Source organism: Phacochoerus africanus, chromosome 8 (genome assembly GCF_016906955.1).
Source record: "Phacochoerus africanus isolate WHEZ1 chromosome 8, ROS_Pafr_v1, whole genome shotgun sequence".
Classification (NCBI taxonomy): domain Eukaryota; kingdom Metazoa; phylum Chordata; class Mammalia; order Artiodactyla; family Suidae; genus Phacochoerus; species Phacochoerus africanus.
In genome coordinates, this window is record NC_062551.1 from 82,600,876 (window position 1) to 82,625,150 (window position 24,275).

General features: G+C 56.2%; 1 protein-coding gene across 3 annotated transcripts; it reads left to right on the top strand.

Moving 5' to 3' along the window:
* The first annotated feature begins 326 nt into the window (after positions 1–326).
* Positions 327–24,062, top strand: LDLRAP1 (low density lipoprotein receptor adaptor protein 1). 3 transcript variants are annotated; one of them, XM_047792640.1, is made up of 9 exons: positions 327–509; positions 9,669–9,811; positions 10,586–10,698; positions 12,599–12,713; positions 17,996–18,068; positions 18,461–18,544; positions 19,010–19,140; positions 20,603–20,634; positions 22,125–24,062. In XM_047792640.1, the coding sequence occupies exons 1-9, from the start codon at positions 422–424 to the stop codon at positions 22,267–22,269; spliced, it is 924 nt and encodes a 307-aa protein (XP_047648596.1). In that variant the 5' UTR covers positions 327–421; the 3' UTR covers positions 22,270–24,062. The 3 variants fall into 3 exon arrangements, with proteins under 3 accessions (XP_047648596.1, XP_047648595.1, XP_047648598.1); XM_047792639.1 differs by having other exon boundaries at positions 328–509; positions 20,600–20,634; XM_047792642.1 differs by lacking the exon at positions 327–509 and adding an exon at positions 8,338–9,504 and having other exon boundaries at positions 20,600–20,634.
* The last annotated feature ends 213 nt before the right edge of the window (positions 24,063–24,275 follow it).

Here is a 24,275-nt window from a genome sequence, read left to right on the forward strand (position 1 = left end):
TTCTTCTCTCCGCCCCTCAGTCTCCCCATCAGTAAAATGGTTTTCAACTACTTTTCAGCGGTCGAGAAATCTTAGGCCAGCGCCTCCCGCGACGGGTGCGGCGGGTCTCCAACCCTCAAGCTCCTCCCCGTGGGAAATAAGGAAGATGTGCAGAGGAAAGAAAAGACGGGGCGCCTAGGGCTGTCGGCTCCCGCCTCAGGGGGGCCCCTTGTCTGACAGCTTTGGGGAGCTAGGGCAAAGGCCGGGCGGGGCGGGGCCAGGGGCGGGGCCGGGCAGGCCCTCGCCCCGCCCCGTCGGACGTCGGCGCGGAGCTCGCACGGGGAGGGGAGGAGCGCGGAGCCCGCGCGCCGCCTGGCCCCGGCGGAAAGTTTTCCCTGACGGAGTTTTGGCGGTGGCAGCAGCAGCGGCGGCCAGAGCGGCCATGGACGCGCTCAAGTCCGCCGGGCGGGCGCTGATCCGAAGCCCCAGCCTGGCCAAGCAGAGCTGGGGGGGCAGTGGCCGGCACCGGAGTGAGTGTGTGCGCGTCCAACCGGGCCGGGCGGGGGCCGGGCGGGGGTCGGGGCTTGCGGCTCGCGGACCCGCCTCCTGCGGGCCCCGTGGGGAGAGGAAGGGCCTGACCCGCGCCCCGCGGCCTGGCGCGACCTTGCCCGGCCCTGCAGGGTTAGGGGTCGCCAGGGGTCAAGTTGTGTTCCCGCTTCTGTCCCTACTCTGTGCGGCTGGGGACGAGGGGAGGAGACCGGAGCTCGGGGTCGCCAGGTGAGGTCTGCAGTGTGAGGGGGTTGCGGGTCACAAGAACAAACTTGCGCTGCCCCAGCGCCTCCCCACCTTGGACAGCTAGGGGAGGCAGGAGCTCGCCGTCGGTACCTGGGGGAGAGGGAGGGGGACAGGCTTTTAGGAAAATGCCCCCATCCCGCACCCCTGCACTAGAGCCCGGAGGTCCGCGGCTGGCGGGAGCCCACTTGGCAACCCCCACCCCACGAGGCCATCTTTTGACTCCTGGGCGCCCAGAAGTCGACTCAGGTGTGAGCCTAGGTTCCCAGGTATCTACTTGAAGTTGGGGGTGAGGCTCAGCTTGGGGTCTCAGAAGGTACTGCACACCCGGCTATCTAGGCCCCGTTGTCCCTTCCTCTGGTTTGGTCCAGGTGGCAGGGCTGAGATCCTGCTATTTTTGAAACCTGTTTTTGTCTCCCACCTTCCCCCTTGAGCTTCCGAAGTCCCTGGGCGCCCAGGGGAATGGCAGAGCCACCTCTCCCAGGGGCCCCTCGGAGCCCGGGAGGAGCCTCGCCCGCCTTCCCCTCCTCTCCCTGTCTCCAGTTACTCTCTGGGAACCTGGCACCTGGCACCTTCCCCTGAGGCCTGAGAAACCCAGTCCAAGTCCCTTGTTTTTCATGAGGAGAAGCGGAGTGGCTTGCCTGGGGTCACATCAGCCGTCCTGGTAGATGTGGAGCCAAAGCCAGGACTCCTGCACACTCCCACTCCTCTGCCAACCGCCTGGGCCCCTGGCCTCTCCTGCACCAGGAAACTGCTGTCAGTATAGTCACACCCCACCCCCTTCCCTCTTTGCCTTCCAGGGCTCCACCAGGGGAGCCCGAGTTCCCCAGGCCGGGGAGTGCCAGCGTGTCTGGGCCTAGGGAGCCCGCCTGCCCCGCCTCTTGCCCCACTCTGCTCTTCCAGCTGTGGCTGCCTTTTAAACCAAGACTGGCACTGGGAACGTGGCCTGGTGCCTGCTGGTGGGGGTGGGGTCAGAGACCATCAGGGCTGGAGCAGGTCAGGGATGCACCATCTCCCTCAATTATTGGCTCCCAAAATAGCTCCTTTAAATATTTGTGGGATTTGACCAAGACTTCTGAGAATGATGGCCTGTTCCAATGGGGGAATCCTGCAGTTTCCCTAGGGATAAGGGAGGGGGTGGGCCCTGGACAAGGGAAGGATACTTAGCAGCCCCGCTCAGTACCGGGAAGGGGAGAGGTAGCCACCTTGGATGGTGGAAAAGTTTTTCCTTCCTGCTCTGGTTTCAGGCAAGTCACCTGTCCTTTCTGATCCTCAGTTTCCTCATTCGCAAAACCGGGATAAATATTCTCACCTGGCAGGGGTGTTGTGAAGGTTGTTGATAAAGCTCCTGGTTGGTGGTTTCTTCCCCCCTCACTCCCCTTCCCCCTGCCTGTCATGTGGACATTCCGCGTAGCTCTTAATGTAGCGGAACAAGTTCTGGGGGCTCAGAGCCTGCCTCCATCTGCAGAGAAAAGGAGAGGAGAGCCCCCCTTCTCTTAGGTAGCCCCCTCACCCCCCCCCGGAAATCAGAGTGTTATCCTGGAGCCTTCTGGAACTGGAAAGAGCTGGGGTAGATCCCCCCACCTGTCCCTTATATTAAGTCAGTTTTCTCACTTGTCAATAACAGTAGTAGCTGCCTCAGATTTCGTTGTTGTTGGGAGTTAAATCGTGTTTTGCCTGGCATAGAGAAAGAGTTCAATAAATGGTAACTACTGCTTTTGTCACTTTACCTTTTCCACGTGTTTTTGCTTCCATTATTGCATTTGCTCCTGTGAGGTGACAGAGCAGGGGTTCTTATCAGACTCATTTTACAGATAAAGGAGTCTGAGGCTCAGGAAAGTAGGGTCATTGGCCCCAGCGTGGAGTTTCCAAGAGCTAGCTCTGAATCCCTGCAGGGGTCTTATCAGTGTTGCCACATGGACTCTGGCCATGGAGGCAACTGGGGCAGGGCTGGTGGCCCCTGAGGTTGGCAGTGGCCACAAGTAGAGCTGGAAACTGTGGGGTGTGTCTGGGGTGGGAGTGCTGGAGCAGCCTGGCCTGTGGTGGTGTCTCAGCCAGGCCTTGGACCCATCCCTCAAGGTATGAGCCCTGTGGTTGAGTTTTGGGGCCAAACTGAAGCCAGCAGTGTTAAGGTTAGACTTGACACCTGCTATCAGCTGTGACTTGCTCCTCACCCCTCCAGGCCCTCAGCTGGGATTAACTTGATTATTGTTTTATTTGCAGAGAAACTGAAGCCCAGAGAAGGCCTTGCCTGAGGTCCCAGTGCAAAGCCAGCAGTAGATAGGCTTCTTTGCACTGAACCTCATTATCCCCTGTCTCCCAGTTAGTCCTGACTTTGAAGGAGCGCTCACTCCCTCTCCCATGCATGGTTCCCTTCACCCCTGTCTCTTTGGGGACCATAAATATTTTGTCTCCCTCCCTGCCTAGAGCTTTCCTTTCTTCCAGCTGCCTGGAAGGGTGGCTCACCCTGGTCCCTCCGTACCTTTATTTCCTAGAGGAGTCCCTCTGACCCTCGGTCTCCTCCATGGGTTGTCAGAAAACTCCCTGAGAATGGGGCAAGCATCCAGGATACAGGTTTCACTAGAGCTAGTTCATGGTGGTAGGCAGGGGCTGGAGGATCTCTCCATACTTATTTATAAGGCTTGCAATGAATGAGACAAACCCCAAACCATAATATTGATTGAGCACCGACTCTGTCGGGCACCAATAGAGGGGTCGGGGAGTCTAGTGAACGTATGTCTCTTCCAATAGCACCAGCCCTCTGGTGGTGGAGGTAGACGGTGTGACCAGGATTCAGATGAGTGGTGTGCTCGTGGGTAGTGGTGATGCTGAGAAGAAGATAAAGCGGGTGAGGGTGACGTCCTTGTTTGGGTTCTTCTAGATGCAGATGCTGAGCCCAGGATCTGAGTATGAATCATTCATTTGGGAAGAGATCCCAAGAAATATTCTTTTTTTTTTTTTTTGGTCTTTTTGCCATTTCTTGGGCTGCTCCCGTGGCATATGGAGGTTCCCAGGCTAGGGGTCCAATCAGAGCTGTAGCCACCAGCCTACGCCAGAGCCACAGCAACGCGGGATCCGAGCCGCGTCTGCAACCCACACCATAGCTCACGGCAACGCCGGATCCTTAACCCACTGAGCAAGGGCAGGGATCGAACCCGAAACCTCATGGTTCCTAGTCGGAGTCATTAACCACTAAGCCACGGGGGGAACTCCCCAAGAAATATTCTTAGGAGAAGCAAGAAGGGAATCCAAAGAGTGAACAACATGAAGCCATTTTCCACTGTGGGTGACCTGGTCGCCACCCCATAGGGAGCTCTGGGGAGTTACTTCGTTGAAGGAGCAGGTCCCGCCAGTGGTGGGTGTGGGGCTGCTGGGGACAGGAAATCTTACTGCCCGAGCCTGCACAGGCTTTGGTGTCTCTGGCAGCCGGAGCGTGGTCTGTCAGGTGGAGTTTGTGGTACCCATTAAGGAGATAAGGTGGGGTACTGAGAGGGTCCGTGCAGGGAACCAGGGAAGGCCTCTCGGAGAAGGTGACATGGACCACACCTGTGAATACAAGGAGGGAGGAATCTGGGAACAGCATTCTAGCCAGAGGGAACAGCAAGTGCAAGGAACATTTAACTGGAGGCTGGGACTCTGCTTCTCACCAGTCTGGTGGCTCAGGGAGGGGTGTGTGACTTGGAGGAGTCAGGTCACTCTGTGCCCACTGCAAGTGAGCCAGACGCTCCTTTCAGGCAGCCCTGCAGGGCAGGATGCCCATTCTTCTGGGCGGTCCTGAGCCTGGCTCTGCCTTTCATGGGAAGGGGCATGGTGGGCTGCAGGAGAGGGTAAGGAGCACAGCTGTGGGATTCAAGGCCCAGCAGTGTGGACTGTGGCTCATGACCGGACTCCTCTGATTTAACTTCTTCGTCTGTGAAATGGGAATCCTAATATATCCTTGACTCATAAAATATTGCAAATAGCTGTGTACACATTAAAGCTCTTTGCACTTGGCCCTCGTTGATGCCACTTCACTCACACCTGTTATTTGCCAGACATGGTTCTAAGCCCACCTCATGTATGCACCAGTTTCACCTCACAACAGCCCCATGGGTGGGTACTATTGTCCCCATTTTCAAGTGAAGATACCAAGGACCAGGAGTGTAGAGTGACTGTGAAGCCCACAGCCCATCTCCAGACCTCACCATTTTAACCTTGACAGACTGTTTTTCTCTTGCAGTATAAGTAGGTACTAAGGAAATAGTAGCTGCTGCAATTAGCAGTTTTGGGGTTTTATTTAATTTTTTTCTTTTTAGGGCAGCACCTGCCGCATATGGAAGTTCCCAGGCTAGGGGTTGAATCGGAGCTATAGCTGCCGGCCTTCACCACAGCCAACACCAGATCCAAGCCGCATCTGCAACCTAAGCCACAGCTCACGGCAACACCAGGTCCTTAACCCACTGAGCGAGGCCAGGGATTGAACCCACATCCTCATGGATACTGGTCCGGTTTGTTCTTGCTGAGCCTCAATGGGAACTTCCATTATCGGTTTTTTATTATTTTCTCTTAATAATCTTAACAACTTCTGAAATTTGCTGAGCACTTTTCACATGCTGCACCTTTTCCCAGTGATACTCCTGAGAGACTGAGCCCGTCTGTCAGATGAGGAGATTGTGGCCTAGAGAAACAACCTCAAGCCAGGTCTCAGCAGAACTTGAGTCCCTTCTGAGACATCACTCTGTGGCTTCTGAGGCCATCTCTCTGCCAGGCTGGAGGAGGCCGGAAGACCAGGGCTCCAGTTCCCCAGGAGGTTCCCCCCTGGTCCCGGGTTGGGCTGCAGCTCTGATGTTCCAGATACTAGCCAGGCCAGGTCTCCCAGGGCATCAGAAGGGGCACAAGGGCGCCATGCCCAGCTCTGATTCCTGGGCAGGGGGCCCCCTTAATGAGGAAAGAGCACATGTTTGCAGCCACAAGTTAGACTGGGCATATGGTCCATCCGTCTCCAGCTGATTCTGACAGCAGGTCATCTGTAAAATCGCAAAGTTAAAATAGCGCAGTCATTACCCACCACAGGGCCAAAAATAACCAGGACCGGAACAGGCCTGTGGACTCAGGCCTGTATTTGCCCGGAGGCCTCTGGGAGCCCTTCCCGAAGCCCTGGGCTCCTCCTGGGAAGGACCAGGTGGCCTCTACCCTCTCTGAGGTGGCTGGATGGTGAGCAGGGCGGGTGTGGTCCTGAACCCCGCCTGTCTCCATGAGTGCTGCTTTCCTCAGGGAGAGACCTTATACCTCATTGAAGAGATGAGTCATGCCCAGAAGTCCAGGAGTGAGGCAGGAGTCCCTAGAGGGGAAGGAGGTGCTCCTCTGGGCCTGGGTGGGGTCGGGTGGGGGCAGCAGAAGTAGGATGAGGCAGGACAACATCAGGCAGGGGTGCACCTTCTCCGCACCAGCTTTCGGGGAGGCACGCCTGCACAGAAGTCCTTCAAGAGGAAGACACACAGGCAGCTGCTTGCTGGTGGTGACGTGGCCTCAGGAGGAAGAGGAGGAAATCTACACTCAGGAGGGGCAGAGCTGCCCCGACAGGAGAGATGAGGCTCCACGAGGCAAAGCCGGGAGCAGGGCCCTGCGCCAAGCATGTCATGTTTTATTATTTCATAATCTCATCAGAGGGTCAAAACAGCCTTGTGAGCTGGAGACTTTTCCTTCTCCTGTTTATAGAAGAGACCTGTTGAGGCTCAGGAAAAGTAATGAACTTGCTCAGCATTACTCAGTGGCAGCACTGGGCTTCTAGGATTAAGGCCGTTGCTGTTAACCACTAGGCCATACTGCCTCAAAGGAGACTTCCTAGAGGAAGCTGGATGATGAGTTTCAGTCAAGCAAGGGGGAGGGCATCTCTGGTAGAGGGAACGACTTGAGCGAAGGCACGTGAGTGAGAAAGTAAATGTTACCCTCTGGGAAGAAGCTCTGCATGATTGGAGCCTGGGATGTGTGCATGTGCATGGGTACAGGGATGTTGTAGGGGACAGGAGACCGGGGACCCTACAACTCACAACAGTCATTGTGGCACTTGCCCATAGTGGATTGGGAGCTGGGCTCCCTCTGACTTGCTGTGTGATCTTGCACAAGTTCCATCCTTCTCTGGGCCTCAGTTTCATCATCCTCCAAGTGAGGGGTTTGGGCCGAGGGTCTCTGAGGCTGATGGAGTGGCCACCAGTCTACCAGGGATCTCTTCCAGGAGACCATAGAAGAGGGGAAGGGTCAGGCCAGGGAACAAGGATTGCAGAAAAATGCCAAGCATTTCAGAGGTCAGGGAGGATTGGAGAATGTTTTGACAGCAGAGAAGTCGTCTGTGACCCTGGCAGGCTTTGGCCCTTTGGAATGGAGGGAGCGGAAGTGGCTTTGGAGAGGGGCCAGGAAAGGGCTGAGCTGGCGGAAATGGGAGAGAGGAGACATGAAAATGGGGGGAGGAAGGATGTTTGCTGTGGGGCAGGGATGGAAAACCAGATGAATGAGGCCACCCCTGATTGATTGGTATTGCCTGCCTGGAGCCTTGTGTTGAGAAACAGTTCAAAACCTGTAAATCAGAGCTGCAGTTGATTAGCAATGTCTGCCAAGGACACAGACCACAGGCATGGCAGCACGTAGTTTGCCATCCTTGCTTAGATGGTTCTCAGGTTCAGGGTGGTGGTCTGGGCAACTACCTACAGATGGGAGGCCCCAGGAATTAGGAGTTGTGGGGGAGATACCTCCGGTTTTAGGAACTTCTCCTTGACCTTTTGCTAAAATGAGGGTGGTTTGGGAGTTCCTGCTGTGGTGCAGTGGATTAAGGATCCAGTGTTATTTCTGTGGCAGCACGAGTTCCGTCTCTGGCCTTTGCAGTGTGTTAAGAATCCAGTGTTGGGAATTCCCCTTGTGGCTCACTGGGTTAAGAACCCGACTGGTATCCATGAGGATGTGGGTTTGATCCCTGCCCTTGCTCAGTGAGTTAAGGATCTGGCATTGCCACAGGCTGTGGCGAGGTTGCAGATGTGGCTTGGATCTGGGGTTGCAGTGGCTGTGGCATAGGCCAGTGGCTGCGGGAAGAATCCAGTGTTGCCACAGCTGTGGCGTAGGTCACAACTGCTGCTTGGATTCCATCCCAGGCCCCAGGAACTTCCTATGTGCTGTGGGTGCAGCCATCAAATTAGGAAAATGATGGTAGTTTGTCTTGGAACAATAGTGTGGCCTTATGGCTAGGAACTTGGGCTTTAGAATCAGACAACTAATTTGACAAATTTCTTGTCCTTTGGGGCTCAGTTGCCTCATCTGTGAAATAGAAGTGAAAAAATGGCAGCTTGCAAGGTAGCTGTGAGTGTTAGAGCGCTGCTGCTTTGTTGTTAGTGTGGTCTGTGTTACCAGATAGGTCTGTTTTGCCCTGATGGTGGTGGTATTTTTGCTTCCTCTGAGAGCAAGGCCCATGTCTGAGTTGCTCTGGGGTCCCCATCACCAAACCCAGGACTGGGACACCTCGGGGGCTCTCTCATTCTTTCTGGGGACCAAATGAAATAGGCTGGTGGTTGGTGGGACAGAGGATGGGGGGGACACTGAGGTCTTCTACATGGGGGCTGGGCCCCATGTTGGGTGGAGGCCTAAGGGCAGAGGCTGGAGGGAGGTGGGCCAGGGCCCAGAGCTGAGGAAGGCATTGGGAGGCGTTGCAGGCCTGAAAGCAGCCTTGGGGTTGTCTGGGTCATTCCTTCACTCAGCTGGATGACAAGTTAATAAGTTCCTGCTTACCTGGGGCTCAGTTTGGGAGGTTGGGGGCTGCAGTTCTTGTCCTCTTATGAGTTCCTGTATGACCTCTCCCCCCAGTGAAGACCACACTTCTTCTCCTGTCCCCCTGCCTGCTCAGGGCCCTCTCTCACTTGGGTGGGCCAAGGTGGGGGCCTCTTTCCAACTCTTCCTCCTGGTCTGTTTCACCACCCAGTGAGCCAGACTCATCCCCTCATTTCCCAACCTTGCTGACCTCAGCCATGGTCAGAGCTTTCAGAGGATGCTTCCCACATCCCCTGCTGTGTGCCACTGCCATATGCCCCTGCCGCATGCCCCTGCCGCAGCCCAGGCAGCACTGTCTCAAAGGAGAGGGGCCTTTCCTGAGACTGTGCAGGTGGGGGAAGCAGAGCTGGAATTTGAACCCAGGTCGGCTGGATTTAGCTGGCTGTCATGTGTTGTCATTGGAGCGGTCACCTCCCCCTTTCCCCACTGGGTCCTACCCCTCCCCTGTTCTCCTTGGGTTGCTGTCTTTCCTGGTCCCCCTCCTCCCTACCTCTTGGCCTCTTCAGCTGTGTGGACGGAGGGAAGCAGGCCAGGCTGGGGCCGTGGGAATCATCCAGTTTTGAATTCTGCCTCCAACCCTTTGTTTGTTGTATGTGAGCTTTGTCTGATGACTTTACTCTCTGAGCCTCAGTTTCCTAATCTGCAAAGTGGGAATAATATCCATCTCACAGGATTGCATTGAAGATTCAGTAAGAAAATGGCATAGTTTGCCCTTAGCAAGTGTTAGCACTGAAATTAAGAGTCCAAATTGGGCTTTGGGCTAGAAAATAAGAGTTCGATTCTTGGCTGTTCAACTTGCTGGTTCTGTTGACTTGGTCCTGTGATCTCGCCTGCCTGTGCCTCAGTGTCTTTGCAGATGGGTATGAGAGACGTGTCTACCTCATAGGTTCTCATGAGGATTAATGGGAAGATTTTTTGTAAAGCTTCCTACCATGGTGCCTGGTATGTACTAGAAAATATTAGCTCTTTATAAAAGATAAACACAATGATAGGTAGGGGGACCCCAAAGGCCCTCCTTGGGTCTTCCTAGGAGGTGGGGCTGTGGGAGCTGTTGCTGCACTGGGCCCTGCCGAGCAGGGTCTGAGAGCCTGTCCTCCTCTGCCCAGAGCTGCCGGAGAACTGGACCGACACTCGGGAGACACTGCTCGAAGGCATGCTCTTCAGCCTCAAGTACCTGGGCATGACTCTGGTGGAGCAGCCCAAGGGCGAGGAGCTGTCAGCTGCCGCCGTCAAGAGGATCGTGGCCACGGTGAGCTCGGTCGGGGCACCGTGGTGGGAGCCCGAGGGGAGGCCCAGCTTCTTCCCGGGTGGGGGTGCTCATCCCCTGCATGTCACTGGGATCAGATGTGTCCGAGCCGTCCCTGCCTCTGTGTCCCCCTGCTTCCAGCTTAGAGACGCTAGCGGGGAGCCACTGGGCCGGCAGGGCCAGGGTCAGTGTCTTCTTCTCCAGCTGTTGTGACCAGGGCCTCTCTAAGCCTCCCCTTCCCCAACTCAGGCCGCCTGCCACGGGTCAGTAACTTAGTGTGTGGGGAGAGTGGGGAGTGGCTTGAGGGACAGGGTGGCCCTCCGAGACTGGATTTCCTCCCCAGCCTAGAGCGAGCATGTGCACAGAGTCCACCTCTCCCCGAGGCCTAGAACCCCTCAGCTCGGGCCTTGGCAGAATCAGTGGGTGGAGCAAGCCCTTATCCTGCGGGTTTTGAGCGCATTCAGCCCTCAGAGTCTGAGGTCCCTCCCAGCTGTGTGTCCTTGGACAAGTCCCTTAACCTCTCTGAATCCGTGTCCTCCTGAGGCGAGACCCTGCCGCCTGTGAGAAGGATTCGAGGGCCAGTGCTTGGTGGACAGCAGGTACTCAGCAAGCGGCACTCATCCCTGTTTTCCTTAGAGGAGGGTGTTGTCTTTCCCGTCACCTAGGCCTCGGCCTCCTGTGGGCCTCACACCTGGGGCATAGACCAGCTAGATGTAGCCCACGAGGGTGGGTCCCAAGTGAGGCAGGCAGGCTCCTCTGACCCACGTCTGCCCCAAGGCGAAGGCCAGCGGGAAGAAGCTGCAGAAGGTGACTCTCAAGGTGTCACCACGGGGGATCATCCTGACCGACAGCATCACCAACCAGCTCATTGAGAACGTGTCCATTTACAGGTACGCTCAGCATCGTCCACCCTCTGCCGCGCGGGCAGTAGATGGAGTGCCCTGTTTGAATCCAGGCTCTGCCACTTCTGTCTGGTCACCCTGGGGCCTCCAACTTCCTCATCTGTATGCGGCGGGGGGGACAGGACCTGCCTTGGGGTGCTGCTGTAAGCCAGGGGGGCATTCAGCGCTTCGTAAAGAGTGCTCGGCTAAGAGGCAGTTGCTGCTGCCATTATCACTAGTTGCAGCAGGCCTAGGACACCCCTGCTCCCCGCTGCCACTCCCGCAAGCATGCTGCTGAGTCAGGCTTGGAGCTGAGAGCTGCATAGTCACTGCCTTTTTTGCTAGGAATGCAGCAGCTCAGCTCTGGACATCTGGCCAGGCGTCCAGGGAGGCTGCAGGCTGAGTCTGAGGCCAAAGTGGAGATGATCTCTTTGGGGGTGGGGGCTGTTCTCAGGGAGGCAGGACTCAGCCCCAGGAGCCTCAGGCTGTCCCTGCCTCTCTTGGCTGGTCAGTTGTAGGATTTCGGAGCTGAAAGGGACAGCTCAGGTCCATTTTCCAGATGGATAGCTGACGCCCAGAGAGGGAACCGCCCGAGGCTTCATGGTGAAGTGGTGGCTGAGCTGGGACCAGGACACTGAGACCAGAGTTCTGTCCAGCAGGCCCTCCACCACCAGGCCTCCCTCCACCCTCTTGCTTCGTCTCCAGTCATCCGGGCTGGCTCAGTGGGCTGGAGCACTAGCCCATACTGGGAATGTAGGTGTGTGTTGGGACGTGGTTTTAGAATTTCTAGGGGGTGTCTTCCTCTTACCTTCCTGATTCTACCTGCCTTCTTCAACCAGCATTTTCTAAGTACCTGCCCTGCTAAGGTCTGTGCCTGGTGAGGAATCAGATCCAGACCCTGCCTGCAGTGAGCTTCCAGCCTGGGAGGGATGGAGGGGGAAATAGGAGGTAGAGTTTGTTTCCTAAAAGGGTAGATCAAGAGGGGCCTGCCTGGGGGAACCTGGGAAAGCCTCTCATGGGAGGTGGCACCTTGCCAGGGCAGAATAGCAGGATCTAGTCGATTGATACCAAGGACCCAGGGCATTTAGGACAGGCAGCTGGATCCCCTGGGCTGGAGAAGAGGTAGCTGGGAACCTGGCACCCCCTCTCTCTGCCCATCTCGGGGTTTAAGTGGTGCTGATCCCTATGTCAATGCCCGTGATTGAAGTGGGGGCCACATGAGGTCAGGGAGTCTGCTGAGCTCCTGTCCCACTTCTGGGCTGCCAGCTCCTCTCCTGATTGGAATTCCCAGGATGATTGGAGGCAGCGTGTGGGATCAGACAAGGTGGAGGGGTGGTGGCAAGTGGTTCCCTCCTGGGCCCCCGCCCTACCCTCAGCTCCTCTGCCCCTGCCACAGCTCCAGGAGAACTTGTCAGCCGTCTTAGTCACCCTGGGGGAGAGGGGACTGGGACTCATCTGACCTCTGGGCAGGGGTGTGATCACAGGTAGGGCAGGGGTGGTGGGCGGGGTGGTGTCCTGCCTCCCCTTCCAGCAGAACCCTTAAGAGGCGGCATGGCCATGGTTAGGACTTGCAGAATCTAGCCTGGTGGTCTGAAACTGTTAGCCTTAGTTTTCTCACCTGAAAAGTGGAGAGAATAACAGAACCCCTCTCAGAGGGCAGTTCTGAGAATTCAGTGAGGCGTTATCTGTCTAGAAGGTTGCCTGCAGTCTTTGCCCCCACTCACTCCTTCCTGCCCAGCCTGGGCTTCCACCTCCCCAGAGACAGCCTGGGATACCAGGCCCAGAGTCCCGCCCTGGTAGAGTGGGATGGCAGGCTCTCTGGAACTCAGGGGAGAGGCTCTAAGGGGCATTACAGGTGAGGTGAGGCCCCTGTGCTGGAGTCTGGTGACACTGCCCCCTTGCCTTTCAGAATCTCCTACTGCACGGCAGACAAGATGCACGATAAAGTGTTTGCCTACATCGCACAGAGCCAACACAACGAGAATCTCGAGTGCCACGCCTTCCTCTGCACCAAGCGGAAGATGGTCAGTGGGGAGAGGCTGGGATCCAGCCAGCTCTGGCCCCGCCTTGGCAGCCCTCCCCAGGGGTCCCTGTCTGGTGGGGGAGGCAGGACCCAGAGATGACAGGGATTGGGGGCTGAGAGCTGAGGGCACCGTTTAGGGCTGCAGTCCAGTGGGCGGCCTGTCAAGATGGGCTGCCCTTGGCTGGCCTGTGGGCAGTGACAAGCCCATGTTCCAGTGCCCTGGGCCCTTCCCTCTCCACAGAGTAATTTGATGGATTTGAGATTTGGGAGGGGTCCTCCTGTCACTCGTATGGTCTGGGGGTACAGGGCCTTATGAGGGATTAATCCTTGGAGACTGGCGATCAGAGGGGCCCAGGGTGAAAGGCAAAGGCGAGAACCCTCAGCTGTGGCCAGAGCAGGAAGTGCAGTGGCTGTGTTGTGGTACCTCGTCTGTCTCTGTTTCAGTGGTGATCCTTAAAGTATCGTCTCATTTAATCCCCAGAACAACTCTGCGAGGTGGGCGCTGTTGCTGTGTTCCTTGTTTTATTTTCATTTTTAATGAGGAAGCAGCCTCACAGAGGTCCGCTGTCTTGCTAGGGAAGATGACGAAGCCAGCCAGGGAGAGTGAGGGTCTAAACCTAACTTTCCTCCCTCCCGAGTGACTGTGAGGAGCCAGGAGCCCCCGCCCCACATCCAGGCCACCCTGAGCACATCTAGCGGGGACAGGTGGGACCTTGGTGGTCCCTGGGCATTTGCTTTGGGCATCATGGCCAGCAGCTGGAGTGAGTCAACCTTTGGCATTGAAGCTTTTGTTTCTGAGCCTCTGACGTCTGAGCACCCACCCTGGAAGGAGGTTCCTGACATTTTATTGATTTGGATTTGGCCTCTGTTCACCTCTCTGTCTGAAGCCCAGAGCCCCAGTCCCTGTGTCCTGTGGTCCTTATGGCCAACAAGACAAGATTCTCTCCCCTACCCCGTCCAGGGACACAGCCAGGACATCCCAGGCTTTCCATGTCCCCCCACCACCACCCCCTGCTTCCTGCTGCCCCTCAGGGCCTCTTCTCCAACTTCAGAGTCAGCAGTGAGGAGCACCGTCCAGCCGCCCTCTCTGCTTCTGTCGTCACATTGCTATTTCTGACTCTCAACCTCCTGCTTCCCTCTCATAAGGCCCTTTGTGATTGGGCCCGCTGGGTAATCCAGGATAATCCCCATCTCAAAATCCTTAACTTAATCACATCTGCCGAGTCCCTCTGGCCTGTAAGGTAACATTCAGAGGTTCCAGGGATTAGGATGTGGACCTCCGGGGGGGGGGGGTGGGGGACCACTCAGCCCACCACGGTCTCGTGGGAGGAGACAGGCCAGGGGGTGGAGCCTGTGACCGTGGATAAGACCCTGCCCTTCTCTGGCTGCGTGCCTCCGTCACCTCCAGGATTGTTCCGAAAGGTCCCAGTTTCTCCTGTGCACCTTGTTTCTTTCCTGCAGACTCAGTGTCGCCTGCCACTCACCCGGGCCTTGTGATGCCCTAGGTCCCTGAGCTGCGGTGGCTTCTCCCGTGACAGCCTTGTTCTCACAGAACAAGCTCATTATGTGCCCATTGTTTGTCTCTTCCTCCCCAGTGACCAGAGCAGGCGCTGGGCAGGGGAGTCTGGCCCTCGGCCATTGTTGCAGAGCAGGGGCTCCCAACATGCAGAGGCTTCCTTGAGGGGGAAGCAGGGAGGGGGGAGGTCGGGGGTAAAAGAAAGTGGATGCTGGCCCAGCAGCTAAGGATCTGGGCCTGGGGGCTTTAGTCAGGCTTGGACTAAACCGGCCTGCTCTAGGCCAGGAGGTCAGGTACCAGGGAAGACAGCCGGCCCCCGCTTGGTGCCGAGCCGTTGGGCAGAGGCAGGGCCCAGGCCCTCTGCTCTTCTTGGCCCATTCTCATCAGGTATGGCTGGATCTTGGCTTGTCCTTCTCTGGCCTTTCCTACCTGACATCTCCCATCAGGGAGCCCTGCAGAGGCCCCTTGAAGAGAGCCCAGCCCAGGGTGGTGGCCTTGTGGCTCCCGAGTCTGAGCTGCCAGTGTGTTATGGCCTCGTGGTCTGGCGATACTAGAGGTCCTCCAGGCGGAATGGAGGTTTCTGAGGAGGAGACAGAGGTGAAACGGGTGCCTCAGGTTCTGCATCCTGCCTGCTGGTGGTACCTCCACAGATGTTTGCTGCTGCCTGTCCCAGGCTAAGTGAATGAGGCAGTGGGGGGAAGAGCCCAGATTCAGTAACAGGACAGGGAGCCTGGTGCTGGAGGAGGTTATTAGGTCATGTTGGAGACCTCTCAGAGAAGGAGACATGAACTGGGCTTTGAAGGATGGGTAGTCAGTAGGAGTTTGCCAGGCCAGGAAGGCTGGTGGGGTAGTTGTGGGCGGGGGGGGGGCGTGCGGGGGAGGGTGCACGCTGCATGGGAATCAGCACTTGCAAAGACACAGAGGGCCAGACCTAAGCGGTATGATTCGGATGTTCCTGGAGCCAGGGTGGGTGGCAAGGTAGAGTCTGCCTCAGGGGAGCCTTGAGTTTGGATGCTGACGTGGCTCTCAGTCCTCTTGGCCAGGGGCCCGGAGTCTTCACATCCCCACCCTTTCTTGCTGGGCTGCCCGAATGAGCAAGAAGCCTGTGACCCACCCTGGGTGTTGGGCGGGAAGGGTCCCTTTCTAGGTCACCCACCAGTTCAGCTCAGCTCAGGCAGGACCATCCCCAGGCCTCCCTTCCTGGTGGCTTCTGTTGGGCATGGCCAGGATAAGGTTTTCTGCAAAGAAACGTTTCCTTCTGCCCACTGGGGAGGCCTCAACAAGCACTTCAGCCTCTGGGCTCTGAAGCAAAGCTGCCCTCACTGGTATGTGGGGAGCCCAGGGTTGCGGGACAAGTGGACCCCCTAATTCTCCAGGGGCAGGGTGGGGCATAGCTGTCCCCTCCTATGGCCAGTGGCCTTCCTCAGGTGATCCCTTCAGACAGGGACTCACGCTTCTGGGCTGAGCACCTGGCCCCCCTTGGCTTGAGTACCCGGCTGGGCTCCTGGATCCCTCGGTCCTAGCGCAGGTCTGCAGCCCTAAGCTGGACCTGGTCCCTGTGAGAGGCCAACAGCCTGTTTACCTGGAACAGGACAGGAACATGAAAGCCTGGGCAAGGTGGTACCCAGTCAGGGTAATAAACAGACTCCACAGGCGCTCAGGAGGGGCAGGCGCCTGGCCTGCGGGATCCAGGAAGGCTTTCCGTGGGCAGCCCCGCAGTCCTTCCCTGTCATGCTGGTGCCCAGATTCCTGCAGTCGCCCGGGAAAACAGGGCCCACTCGCCTCCCGGTTCCTGCCCAGCCTGGGCTTGCAGCCACCTGCACACATCCACATCTCGAGTTATATTTGGTTTAACTTGCAGCTCGGGACTTCAGGCCGAAAGGGCAGGGATGTATGCAAATGAGCAGACAGATGTACGCAAAAACAGTATCAGGCTTGTGCCCCCAGATTTCCTGGAGGCAAAAATAATGGTGTTCCCATCTCCCTGCCACCTTGGGTGACCAGCCCTTGCCTGGGTGTATAGTGATCTGACTCTGGCTGGTAATTAGCCCATATTTTTAGTTCATGGGCAATTCGCAATGGTAACTGGGTCTAATAAACTTGATTCAGACGTGACAGCTTAAATTGTAAACAGCTGTGAGGAGTTTCATACTTAATTACCATATTTAAGTTTTGCTATAAAGCGTCCGCACTTCCATCAAAAATGTAAATGACGGAGACATTCAAATGAGATTTTATACTTTGTGAGGTTTAATTGGCATGGATCAGTCAGCTTGTTTAGGGATTTTAAATTTAAAAAAAAGAGTTTTAAAGGCAGTAGCCACAGATTCATTTCTCAATTAAATTCTGTTGTCTGGCGGAGGGGAAGGGAGTGGGGCTGAGGCTGGTTAGGGCTGAACTTGTTGTGCACTTGAAAGAGTCTGGTGCTTTCTTCTCCAGGCCAGGCTTTCAGAAGGAAGCTCCATGTCCCTTCCGGCTACAGCTTTGAGCTCTGGGACTGCTGCTTCCAGCTGAGTTGATCAACCCTGAACCCAGAGAGGAGGAGGGGCTGAGATGAAGGTGGGCTGAGGGTGGGTCCTGGTTGGAGTGTGAGGCCTCAGCAGACCTGCCCCCTGGGCAAATGCAATTCAGCCAGCATCATCAGCACCCACGGAGGGCTTTGGCCTGCTCTGGGAATCAGGGGTGTTCAGATCCCTGTTCAGATGTTTGCCTTGGAGTTTTCATCGTGGCTCAGTGGTAACAGACACGACTAATATCCATGAGGACGAGGGTTCAATCCTTGGCTTCACTCAGTGGGTTAAGGATCTGGCGTTGCTGAGAGTGTGCTGCAGGCCGGCAGCTGCAGATCCAGTTCGACCCCTGGCCTGGGAACTTCATATGCCACGGGTGTAGCCCTAAAAAAGCAAAAAGAAGAAAACCCCCAAGCCCCCAAAAATCCAGGTGTTTGCCTTTAAGAAGCACCCAGGTACAGTGATACAGGCATTTGAGCTGGTGACACTTTCATATGCATGATGCCAGAAAGAGGTAAGGCAGGGCTGTAGGAGCCCAGTGACCTGTGACCTGAGTGAGGTGGTAACAGTTGAGGTGGGTTTGAAGGGGTGGATGGGGGTCCCCCAGGGTTTGAGGGCCAGGGTGTGGTCCTTCTTTAAGGCGGGTTACCGCACTGGATGGATGGTTTTAGTCCTCGGCCCTGGGCATTTGTTGACATCTTGCACCTGCCGGGAAATGTAGACGCCTCCTACCCACTTTGTGGCATCCAATTGTAAGCCTCTTTGACCCAACATACTAGTAACTAGAGTCTCACCTTTGCCTCTCTGGCTGTGGCTCATTCAGGCTCCTTCAGGGCCTGGCTTTTCTGTTGTCTGTTTCTAAGGGCTACGTCACTCTGTGAAGTCCTCAGGGAATAAGGGAGGGATTCTCTGAGGAAGTAAGCCTCACAGTTACATTTAGGGAAGCCCAAAGGGGAAGGGAAAAAGTGGAGGTGAACAGCCGGTGCCAAAGCGAGGGTGTACTGGTGGGAATGTTGGCTGGGCTCCTGGTGGTAAAGATGAGGCCCCACCTGCCTGGGGAGGGTGCAGCCTCATGATGTCCAGGCTGCTTTGCTGATATGGGAGGGGCCGGGACTCTGCCTCCACCCATCAGACATTCCAGAGCCTGGGACTGAGCCGGGGTGGGCCTGGCCTGGACTCCCCTGGCCTCCAGTCGAGACTTGCTGTTACCTGCCTAGCACTGGTACCCCTCCTCCAACCCCACTTCCTGTTTTGCAGGCCCAGGCTGTCACCCTCACAGTAGCCCAGGCCTTCAAAGTCGCCTTCGAATTTTGGCAGGTTTCCAAGGAAGGTGAGCCTTGTTTGTGGACATGGCGGGTGGGTGGGTAGCATGTAGGGGGGGGCAATGAAAAAGAGCATTGGAGCAGTGGGGGTGGGGAGCATGGTCAAGGCCCTGGAGTCAGGCCTGGACGGACTGTCAGCTTCCTTACCTACCTGGTTGTGGCTTTGAACTGGTCCCTTTACCTCTGAGTTTCAGTTTCCCCATCCAAAGAAATGGGAGCAGCTGTCTTCCTCCCCCAGGGTCCTGGTGAAGATTAAAGGAAATACACATTTTCTTTCCTCCCTTCTGGAGACCTAACACCTGCCCCCTGAGATTGGCCACAGCCTGCCCGCTACCCAGTGAGGGCTAGGGATGGAGTGCTGGGGTCGGGGGCTCCAACACGATGCTCCTTGGTCCCACAGAGAAGGAGAAGAGGGAGAAAGCCAGCCAAGAGGGAGGGGACGCCGGTGGGGGCCGCCGAGACAGCGTCCCTTCGTCAAAGAGCCGTGAGTCTTGGGGAGGGGGAGGGGCTGGATTCTGCTGTGGGGCCCTTTCCCTCCGGGGCTGGGCTAAACTCCTGGTTTTTTAGTTTTGGTTTTGTCATTAAATAAATAGTACACATTCATTATAGATAAATTAGCAAATGTAGGTAAAGGGAGAAAAATTACTCCTTTTGGTGCATGTTCTTCCAGCTCTGTCCCTATGCAGACATTCAAACCTGTTCATCATCTGTCTATTCACTTTACACCCTGTTGTGTGATCTCTTAAGAAACTTCATACCTATTCTGAATATGGGTTCCAGAGTGGGAGAAAAGCTGCCACTCTGTGGGCAGCTGTCCAGCTGTTTCAGGAGGTGCCAGGGTGGGGCTCTGGGTGGCCTGGGTGCTGGGGCTAAGGAGGGATTCAGGACCAGGACAGCCCAGGAGCTTCCTCTCTCCTGACCTGACCCCTGACATCTGACCCCCTCATAGTGGTCGTGACTGGGAACCTGCTAGACTTGGAAGAGATGGCCAAGGCCCCACTGTCCACAGTCAGCGCTAACACCACTAACATGGACGAGGCGCCACGGCCTCAAGCCTTAAACAGCAGCAGTGTTGTCTGGGTGAGTGGTCTAGTGGCCTGGGGACCCCCCCACCCAAGGATCCAGCAGGCCTCAGCCTGATGCCTGGACAAGGCTCTGGGGTGCAGACTCTGCACCCATGACTTTCAGGCCTCGGGGAGGGCCAGACCCAGCCTAGCATTGCTCAGGCCCAGGGGAGGGGGTGAACAATGTCCCCTTTGAACCTAGGACTGTGTCCCCAACAGGCTTGGCTCCCAGCACAGCTGTCTCTTCACAATGCCTGGCCTCTTGGCCTAAACATCCCCCGGCTCTGCCCACTGCAGGACCAGCCAAAGGCCCCCTTGTTCTCCGCGTGGGCAGTTTGCTCCTGACACCCCTCCCCCTCGGCCGTCTGAATGAGGAGCCTGAGATGAGCAGGCCGCCTGGCCCTTGACTTGGTCGGCCAGCCCCCGACCTCTTTCTGTCTCAGCTTTTTCATTTCCTCAGTGAGGATGATGACCTCTGCCTGCAGAATCTCCCAGAGGAAGATATTTTTATCAAAAAGTTAAAATTTTTTTTATTTGGAAATAATTTCAGACTTATACAAAACATTCCAAAAACAGTATGACAAATTCCTGTTCCCCTTCATGCAGATTCCCCAGTTGTGAACAACTTACATAACTGCATACAAAGATCAAAATCATTAACATCGATACAACACTGTTATATAAGCCATAGACCTCGATTCGCATGTCTCCACTTGGCCCTTCATTGTCCTTTTTCTAGCCTAGGAGCCACTGCAGAATGACATGGTACTTTACTTGTCATGTCTCTTTAATTTAAAGAAACCTAGAACATTGAGGGACTTGCAAGACTGTCAAAGCCCACTGCCTCTCAGGGGCCACCCGGGGGCCCCCCGGGCGTCCCACAGGCAGGCACCAAGAGCCTGTTCTCTGCTGTCTGGGAGTCAGCCTTGCCACCTGCCTGTCCGCCCTGAGGCTTGCAGGGGAGCCTGGTCCATTGTTTCCCCACCTAGGCTGTGGGATTCCTGCCATGGGCTCTCCCTCACGAGCTTGGAATTTTGGCTCTGCTTTTGAGAGTGAGTGAAAGCAAGAAAACCTTCCCACCCTCTCCCTCTCGAAATTTTTGAAAGTCATATAGAGATCCTCCAGTCCATCCCCCTCATTGTACAGAAAAGCTGAGTCTCAAAGAGGAGCGGTGGCTTTTGCCTAGGGTGTTGCCGAGTCGTGGCAGAGCTGGGGGAATTGAACCCCCAGGTCCCTAGACACGCAGGTGCCCCTTCTCCTGCCCCACATCCCCGGTTTGGGTCCATGTGCTGAGATGCTGGTGGCAGTAGCCAGGCGGGAGGCCCGCCTGTGCCTTTTCCTCCAGGCGCCCATCAGACTCCTATGCTCTTGCATCCCTTGAGTCCCTGTGGTTTACCCTGGGCTGGGACAAGCCCCTGCTGTGAGTACAGGCTCCTGCACTGAGGGTTCATATCTCCTGCTTTGTTTTCCCCAAGGAGCTGGATGATGGCCTGGATGAAGCATTTTCAAGGTAACATTACGCTGGGCTCCTTGTGTGGGGGAAGAGGTGTGGCACTAGGGTTGCTCCCCAGGGCCTGTTGCCGCGACTGAGAACATGAGCTCTGAGCAAAAATCTCAACTCAAATAGGGGTGGGGAGCTTACTGTCTGGCCAGGTCTGCTAGAAAGCGCTTAACTGTGGAATTGAAAGTTCTTCCTTGGGGCTGCCCTCCCGCAGTTTGAGCTGAACTGAACACCCTGCAGGTTGTCTTCCCCTTCCCACACCTGGCGCAGCCTTTGAAGATGGGCCTTTTTTGCTGGCTTTGTTCCCTCCAGAGGTTCTGCATTTATGGAAAGAGGCGGAAAGAAGACCGTGTTTAATTAAGCCCACGGGGTGTTACCTGAAGGAGGGAAGCCAGGCCCATCAGGAGATATTTGGCCTCACCTGAGGCTGGTGGCATTCCCCCTTTGCCTAGGGGCCATCTTTGTCCCTGGCTCCTGTCAGCTCAGGGACGTGCCACCAAGAAGGCTGTGGCCAGGGAGAGGCCCGGGCAGCTCAGGGTTCCAAGTGCTGGGCCCTGGTCAGCCAGGCCTTCCTTTCTCCCTTGGGACCCTCGGAAGCCCCTACAGCCCTCTCGCAGCTGTCCCCACCTGCTCCCTGCCAGCCCTGGGGAGTGTGGGTGGGGCAACATGTGTGGCCCCTTCCTGATGATTTTTGCCGTCTTCCTGCTTCCTCGGCTGACTACATCCCCCTTGTTCGAAGGAAATCTTTCATTTGCTTTTTCCAGATTACTCAAGTGTCATGTGCCCTTAATTAAAAACTTTGCAAACCAGCAAAGTATTAAACAGGAAATAACACCATCCCATAATCCCATAGCCCAAACTTTGGGGCTTAATTCAGGCGAATCCTCTACATATACATTTTTTCCCCCCACTGATCAGCTCGTCGTATTTCCTTTGAGGAATCCTGATTTTCCCTTAGTGCTGGCTTGCGAGGTGCCCTTCTCCAGGCTGTTAAAAACTCCTAAACACCTCCTTCATCGACTGCCTCGCCATGTTCTTTAAAGGACATGGGCTGTAACGTACTTACCTCTTCCTGTCCTTTGGACAGTTTTTGTGCCCCTTTTGAGTTTCCTTTTCCAGCAGCACCGTGTTGAGCCTGGTTAAAGCACACAGTGCCCCATGGCTGGCCCAGCTGCGCCCACCCCTGCTGCTCTCACTGTCCTCCCAGTGCCGCCCTTTCTCTTCTCTCCTGGGCATGGGTGTCCCCTCCTCTCCGTGGCCGGAGTGGCACTGCCTGCCCCACGGGTTTCTGAGCCGCTTGATCCTTAAAGGTGGCTTCTCTGTGTCAAGACTCCACCTCTCCTGACATCCAGAGCTTTCTTCTTTGGCCCCGTGTCCTGCCGTTTTCCCACCTGTTCTCTCCTCCTCCCGCCCCTGGTGCTGGCCAGGCTGAACTGGCTCCTCAGGCCCCCCGCCAGCCCTTTGCCTGGGCCGCCGGCTCACACAGCTCTGCCTTCCAGGCTTGCCCAGTCTCGGACGAACCCTCATGTCCTGGACACTGGACTGACAGCACAGGACCTTCAGTACGCCCAGTGCCTCTCGCCTGTCGACTGGGACAAGCCTGACAGCAGTGGCGCTGAGCCGGACGACCTCTTCAACTTCTGAGGGCCTGGGGCTGGCAGGACACATGACGGACCAAAGCGACCCACGCCGGGGATGGGGGCCAGCTCCAGGACCCCCAGCCACCCCCTTCCAGTCGGCAGCACTATCAGCCTGCAGATCAAAGCTGCAGCCAGTCACGCAGAGGGAAGGAGAGATTTTTTTTTTTTTAAACCCTGTTCGTTCTAAGAACTGAAAGATGCCTTGAATATTTATTCAGTGACTCCTGGTTCAACCCAGAAACCAGTTTTGCATCGGGCACAAGCGCAGTGTTACAACCAGCTTCCTGCCCTCTCTTGAGGGAGTTCTGCTCCACTGTGGCTGTCAGGATGGTGACCAAAGCATTTCTTGTCCCTTCTCTCTAAGGGCCTGGATTTCCCTGGAGGCCCCTGAGTTCCTCAGTGTGATTGGAGCCTTCTTTCTGCCATCCTTTAAGCACAGGGGGGCACCGTGGCCTCGGGAGAGGTGGCCCAGCGCGCCCCAGCTCGAGCCCCTGGCCCTGGGGACTCCCAGAGACAGAGGAGCAGCCCCTGACCAAAGACAGCACACAGCTGGCACTTTAAAGCACATGCAGCAGGTGTGGCCTCCGGCGCCTTGACGGTGCTGCGTTGCCCAGAGCTTGCTTTCTGCCCTCCTTCCATGGAAGGCGCCCAAAGTCCCCATGGAGTGCCCCCAGCCGTGCTCGGAACCAGTGTAACTGGCTGCCCACGCACTCTCAGAGTCTGCCTGCGATAATGGGGTCCCCATCCTGCCCTCCCGAGCTTCTGTTTGGTCTGAGTGCCACCTCCCCATACTTCCTGAGATGATGCGTGAAGCCTAACGCCTAGATTTGTTTGAGGATGTGCTGTTGCCCGTTTGTAGATGAGGAAACTGAGACCACAAGCGAGGAAGGGGTAGAGTTGAGTGTGGAACCCAGATCTGGTGCCAAAGCTGCCTTCTCGCCTACACCTCGCAGCTCACACCTCCTTTTCTCTAGCTGTGTCGTCCTCCCAGGAACCAAAAAGCCCCAGCTATTTTCTGACCAAAATGTGTTTCATAACAAACCATCTGGTGCCTTTACACACAGAACTGGCATGAGCCTCCGTGCCCTGCTAGCTGTCTCACTGTTGATTTCTGTGAAAATGGAAGTGTTTGAAGTCTGCTAATTCAGAGGGTGAGACAAAACCAAACTTCGTAAGCATCACGCTCTTCCTTCCTGACTCTCCGACACCAGGTCGGGGACATGCCCGCAGCAGCCCGCCTGCAGAGTCTCCCTTCCTTCCCCCTTCCCACGCCCCGGGGCTCTCGGAAAAGCTGCCAGCACCTTCTCCATCCTCAGGTACCTCCCAGGCCTGGCTTTACCGAGCTTGAGTCCCAGTGACAGTTGGGGCAGGTTTCACCAGGCCAGGAAATACCCCATTTCTTAGAATCTACGCATCGGACTAAGCGGCTGAATCAAAGCACAGGGACAGAAGTGCCTAGGTGAGGGGTGGGTGGGACTGTCTTTATCAGAGTGTGGGGACAACTTCCTTTCCTGGCCCAGCTCCGGTACCCCCTCTGCCCACCCCGGACGACCTTGGCGTCAGCCCTTGTATTTGTCACAAGGCCGCCCTTGGCACGAAGGTCCAGGAGCCCTGAGAAAGGCCGTGCTGTGTTTGTGTGAGTCACGCTGTGGCCTTCATCTGTCTCTGGCCACCAGCGGTCGGTGTGCTCCCCTTGTGTCTGCAGATAAGTTTTGTCGTGCTTTACTTTATGTTGCTGTAAAGGAAGTCCTAGTGAGGAAAAAATCAGCAATAAATGTTCTCTTTTTGAAATATAAAGAGCACTTGGACGGACTGGCCCGGTGGCCTCGGGCAGCCCCTGTCCTGGGGTGGCTGCAGCAGTGGTGCCCACAGGCCCAGATGTGGGGGGAAGTGGTCTGTGGTCCCCCAGATGAAGCCAGTGGGCCTCTGTCTCACCCGACAGACGGGGTGCGCAGTGCGTCATCTCTGGAGAGCTCGGAGTTCAGCAGAGGTCGAGGTCTCTGAAAACCT

Excerpts from the sequence above, each read along its gene's own strand:
- LDLRAP1 (XM_047792639.1), top strand. The coding sequence starts at position 422 with ATGGACGCGCTCAAGTCCGCCGGGCGGGCGCTGATCCGAAGCCCCAGC. Across the intron at positions 12,714-17,995 it reads TCTGCACCAAGCGGAAGATG|GCCCAGGCTGTCACCCTCAC; the intron begins GTCAGTGGGGAG and ends CCTGTTTTGCAG. Across the intron at positions 20,635-22,124 it reads CTGGATGAAGCATTTTCAAG|GCTTGCCCAGTCTCGGACGA; the intron begins GTAACATTACGC and ends TCTGCCTTCCAG.